The 4,408-nt window shown below is 51.9% G+C and overlaps 1 protein-coding gene across 1 annotated transcript; it reads right to left on the reverse strand.

Moving 5' to 3' along the window:
- Nucleotides 1-336: 336 nt before the first annotated feature.
- LOC122001496 (leucine-rich repeat receptor-like serine/threonine-protein kinase BAM1) lies at nt 337-3,744 on the reverse strand. Its single transcript, XM_042556266.1, has 2 exons — nt 1,086-3,744; nt 337-990 (listed from the first exon to the last, which is right to left on the reverse strand). Exons 1-2 carry the CDS (start codon nt 3,685-3,687, stop codon nt 638-640), a joined length of 2,955 nt encoding a protein of 984 aa, XP_042412200.1. The 5' UTR covers nt 3,688-3,744; the 3' UTR covers nt 337-637.
- Nucleotides 3,745-4,408: the final 664 nt, after the last annotated feature.

Below are 4,408 nucleotides of genomic sequence, written 5' to 3' on the forward strand. Positions count from 1 at the left end.
GATTCAAATCCGTTCCACATCCCTAAGTGAAAAGATAATGTTCTTTAATCAATAAAGCTCAAATTACTTTTTTTTAATAAAGCTCAAATTACTTTTTTTTTTTCCCTGTGCCAAATTTGCCTCACTTATGATGGAGGATTCGTTCATTCATTCAATCAATCAATAAAGCAAAGCGTTAAGCTTGTCCAGCCAGATAGCTACATTCCACCGACTGTTTCCTTCTACATTGATTGGCCTAGGGTCCGATTTTGGCGAGATGAGCAGCCGCAGGACATTTATTTTTAAAAAAAAAAAAACACATGGCATAGTCGAACAGTGAGTGAGCTAAAATCTATGGAAGTCGAACACAAAGCCCATTGCATTCTATTTCTCCATCACAGGAGATCATTGCTCTTTGCTATTAGGCTAGCTAGTTAGTTACTGGAAGAAAATAAAACCTTACAGTACTGGCACATCACACTAAACAAAACCAAGCAGCAGTCAAACGATTTCAAATCCAAAAACAGGGGAACTCTTAAACGCTGACAAGGTCGGCCGGTTGCGAAGTCAAGCTTTCTTGTTGTCTTTGTCGTTGTTGTCGATGATGATGAAGAAAAAGAGCTTCCTGGGTAGGCGGCAACTCCGAGGAGGGTAGATTTCAGGCGGCGGAATCTTCTTCTCCGTGCTTCTGCGGTGGGTTTGGCAGTTCGGCGAGGATCTGCACGACTTCCCTCATCGTCGGCCGCTCGACGCTCCGCTCCTCCACGCAGAGCATTGCGACGTGGAACACGTGCATTGCCTCGTGGATGGGGACCACTGCGTCAAGCCTGGAGTCGACGATCTTGGTCACCTCCTCCTTGTTGGAGCCTGTCACCTTCCTCACCCACTGGACGATGTCCACTCCGTCGCCGAACTCGCCCACCGGCTTCCTTCCGGTTACCAGCTCCAGGAGGACCACACCGAAGCTGTAGACGTCGCTCTTCTCGTCCACCTTGAGGGTGTATGCATACTCTACGCCCCGATCGAAATTCCACAATTGTAGAATGTGAACAAACGAAGCAGTAGTAGATTGGATATATTGCAAAAGAATGAAGGTGATCGATCACCTGGAGCAATGTAACCATAAGAACCAGCAATGGCAGACATGCACTCCGAAGTGCCGGAGTCCTGCAAGAACTTGGCGAGTCCGAAGTCGGCCACATGAGCTTCCAAGTTGGAGTCCAAGAGGATGTTGTTCGACTTGACGTCTCGATGGAGGATCAGCGGCGAGCAATCATGGTGGAGATAGCAGAGGCCCTTTGCCGCCTCCACGGCGATCTTGTACCTTGTGTTCCAGTGCAAATGGCCGCTCTTCTTCCCATGGAGAACCTCCCCGAGGCTCCCGTTAGGCATGTACTCGTACACCAAAAGGTTGGTCTCGTGGTTGGAGCAAAAACCCAGCAATCGCACAATGTGCCGGTGCCGAATCCGCCCTAGCGTTTGTATCTCTGCGTTGAAGCCGTGGTCGTGCGACGAGCCGAGTCGCATGGCCGGAAGTCGCTTGACTGCCACCTGTTCGCCGTCGGGCATGGTGCCCTTGTAGACGATGCCGGCGCCGCCTTTGCCGATGATGTTCTCCTCCTTCAAGCAGTTGAGCACGTCGTCGCAGGTGAAGTCCAGCCGTTGGAATGCGGTGAGTTTCCACGCGCGGGAGTCGCTGGCCTTCTTCAAAGACCGGGCCTTGACGGTGGCCGCAATGGCGAAGGCGATGGAACAGAGGAGAAGGCCGATGACGAGCAAGAGTTTGAAGGAGGCTGAAAGAGAACCCTTTGCGCGAGAAGAGGCTGATGAGATCCCTGGCTTGCAGGGGTCGAGGTAAGGGCCGCAGAGGTCAGGATTGCCGACGAAGGAAGTGGCATTGAAGTAGCTGAACTGGCCGGTGCTAGGGACGACGCCGGAGAGGTTGTTGTAGGAGAAGTCCACCGCCGTCAGGCTCTGCATCCTGGAGATGGCCGCCGGGATTTGGCCCTCGAGATGGTTCCTCGACAGGTTGAGGTAGTTCAGTATCCGCATCGCGGCTATCTCCGCCGGAACGTCGCCGGAGAGATTATTTCTACTGAGGTCCACAAAAGTCAGAAGCTTACAAGTGCTAATTTCCGGCGCGATTGCGCCGGAGAACTGGTTCCCGCTGAAGTCCAACTTGGAGAGCTGTTGCAGCCTCCCGATCTCCGGCGGGATGCTGCCGGCGAATGAGTTCTGGTTCAGCAGCAGCTTCTGGAGGCCGGAGAAGTTCCCGATGGACGGCGGCAGAGGCTCGGTGAGACGGTTGTTAGAGAGGCAAATTTGTCCGAGATTGGGAGAGATGGTGGAGTTGCCAGTGTCGGGGAAGCCGCCGGTGAGGAGGTTGTCCTGGAACTCCACCTGAGACAGATTCGGCAAGCGAAATAGGCCTCTAGGAATGGTCCCGTTGAAGTAGTTATTTCCCATTCGGATTCGGCTCAAGGATTCGCAGCGGCCGAGCGAGTCTGGAATCGGGCCGAAGAGGAAGTTGCCGAGGGCGATCAGAGTTTCAAGCTTGCCGCCGGAGCAGAGGTCCGGGGGAAGGGAGCCTGTGAGCTTGTTCGACGAAAGGTCGAGGAGCTGAAGGCGTCCGTTGGTGCCGAGCTGCCGGGGAATGCTTCCTGTGAAGTTGTTTTCCCAGAGCTGGAGTACCTCGAGCCGGGGGAGATTGCCGATCAACTCCGGGATAGTACCGAAGAGCTTGTTGCGGAAGAGGTTGAGCAGAGTGAGGTTTCCCAGCTCGGCGAAGCTCGGAGGGATCTCCCCTGTGAGCGCATTGTTGGAGAGGTCGACGGACTTAAGATTCTTGAGTTGGCCAAGTTCCGGAGGAATCTCGCCTGAGAGGCCATTCACTTGAAGGAAGAGGGTGTCGAGGTTCTGGAGTTGGCCCATTTCTGGCGGAATGCGGCCGGAGAGGCCGCAGTTAGCGGCGTCGAGGCGGACTAGTGCAGAGAGGTTGCCAATCTCCGGCGGGAGGCTGCCTTGGTAGCTATTGTAGTAGCCGATGTAAAGTTCGCGCAGCGCAGTGAGGTTACCGATCTCGAGGGGGATGGGGCCGGTGAGCTCGTTGCCGGAAAGAGCGAGGTACTTGAGGAATCTCCAGCTGCCGTACTCCGGGGGAATGGCGCCGGAGAAGAAGTTGCCGCCGAGGTGGAGGTGGCGGAGCAGGGGCATGGACTCCACCGCACGGGGAAGTGGTCCAGTAAGGTTATTGTTATAGAGGTCGAGCACGCGGAGCTGGGAGAGGCGGGCGAGGGCGAGCGGGAAGGAGCCATTGAAGATGTTATTGGAGAGGTTGAGGTGGCGTAGGGACAGGAGGAGGGAGAGCTCGGCGGGGATGGGGCCGGAGAGGGAGTTGGCGGCGACGGAGAGTCGGAGGAGGGAGCGGAGGCGGGTGACGTCGGCGGGGAGGAGCCCGGAGAAGTTTCCGCCGGAGAGGTCGAGGGAAATCACAGTTCCGGTGCTGTCGCAGGAGACGCCGGGCCAGGAGCAGTGGTCGGTGGCGGCGTCCCAGGTCGGGAGGGCGGCGGCGACGGAGTCAGACAGAGCTGACTTGAGGGAGATAAGGGCACGATGCTCCTCGGCGTGTACGGCTCCGGCTGCCGCCTCGGCAGACGGCTGGAGGAGGAGGAGGGGTAAGAGGAGGAGTTGGCAGTAGAAGAAGAGCATGTTTTGCTGTGAAGTAAAGACGAGGAGCCCCCAGCTGCAATACACGTAATATAATATTTGCTTGTCTTTTATGAAAAAAACCCATGAAATCTGATACATTAAGAAGGGGAATTTTTTAGATCGCGAGTTTTGCAGGATTATGCGTTAGATATCTAAATTTACCGAACCGCCCTCCATTTCAATAACATAAATAACTTAGGCAAGAAAGAACTTTTCTCTTTTTAGAGTTCGGCCAGTATATTTGTGTAATATATATCCTCACGACTGTTTAATTGATTAGAAGATGATAGTTTTATCATAATGATATATGGATTAAATTTTAATAGCACATATTTCCACCTTCCTTTTATAAATCAGCAGAAGTGTAAACCCTGTACTGCAACTAAATCTCAAACTTTAATCCTTAATCTATCATCAAAAAAATTTAACCATGACACTCGGTCTAAAGGCATCTAATGTAATATATGAATAAGATATAACTAAAGCATGACAAAACACATTAGCTACCATTTATTTGGAATTCGATTGGAAAAATAAACAACAAAAACAAAAAATTCTAAAGTCACCCTGCCCATCCATTATTTTGCCCAATAATGTTCCTTGTCTTCTTCTCTTTGTACTAACTTTTTTTTTTCTTTACTTTTTGACACTTTTTACACAAATTATTAGCCATGTTGATGTTGACATGATGCAATATAAATCCTAATAGTAATTCATTAAT

This window comes from Zingiber officinale, chromosome 7A (genome assembly GCF_018446385.1).
Source record: "Zingiber officinale cultivar Zhangliang chromosome 7A, Zo_v1.1, whole genome shotgun sequence".
NCBI lineage: Eukaryota > Viridiplantae > Streptophyta > Magnoliopsida > Zingiberales > Zingiberaceae > Zingiber > Zingiber officinale.

Bases quoted from the DNA above. Each gene is read 5' to 3' on its own strand.
- LOC122001496 (XM_042556266.1), bottom strand. From the start codon at position 3,687: ATGCTCTTCTTCTACTGCCAACTCCTCCTCTTACCCCTCCTCCTCCTC. The intron at 991-1,085 runs GTGATCGATCAC...ATCGGGGCGTAG, and splicing joins TTATGGTTACATTGCTCCAG to AGTATGCATACACCCTCAAG.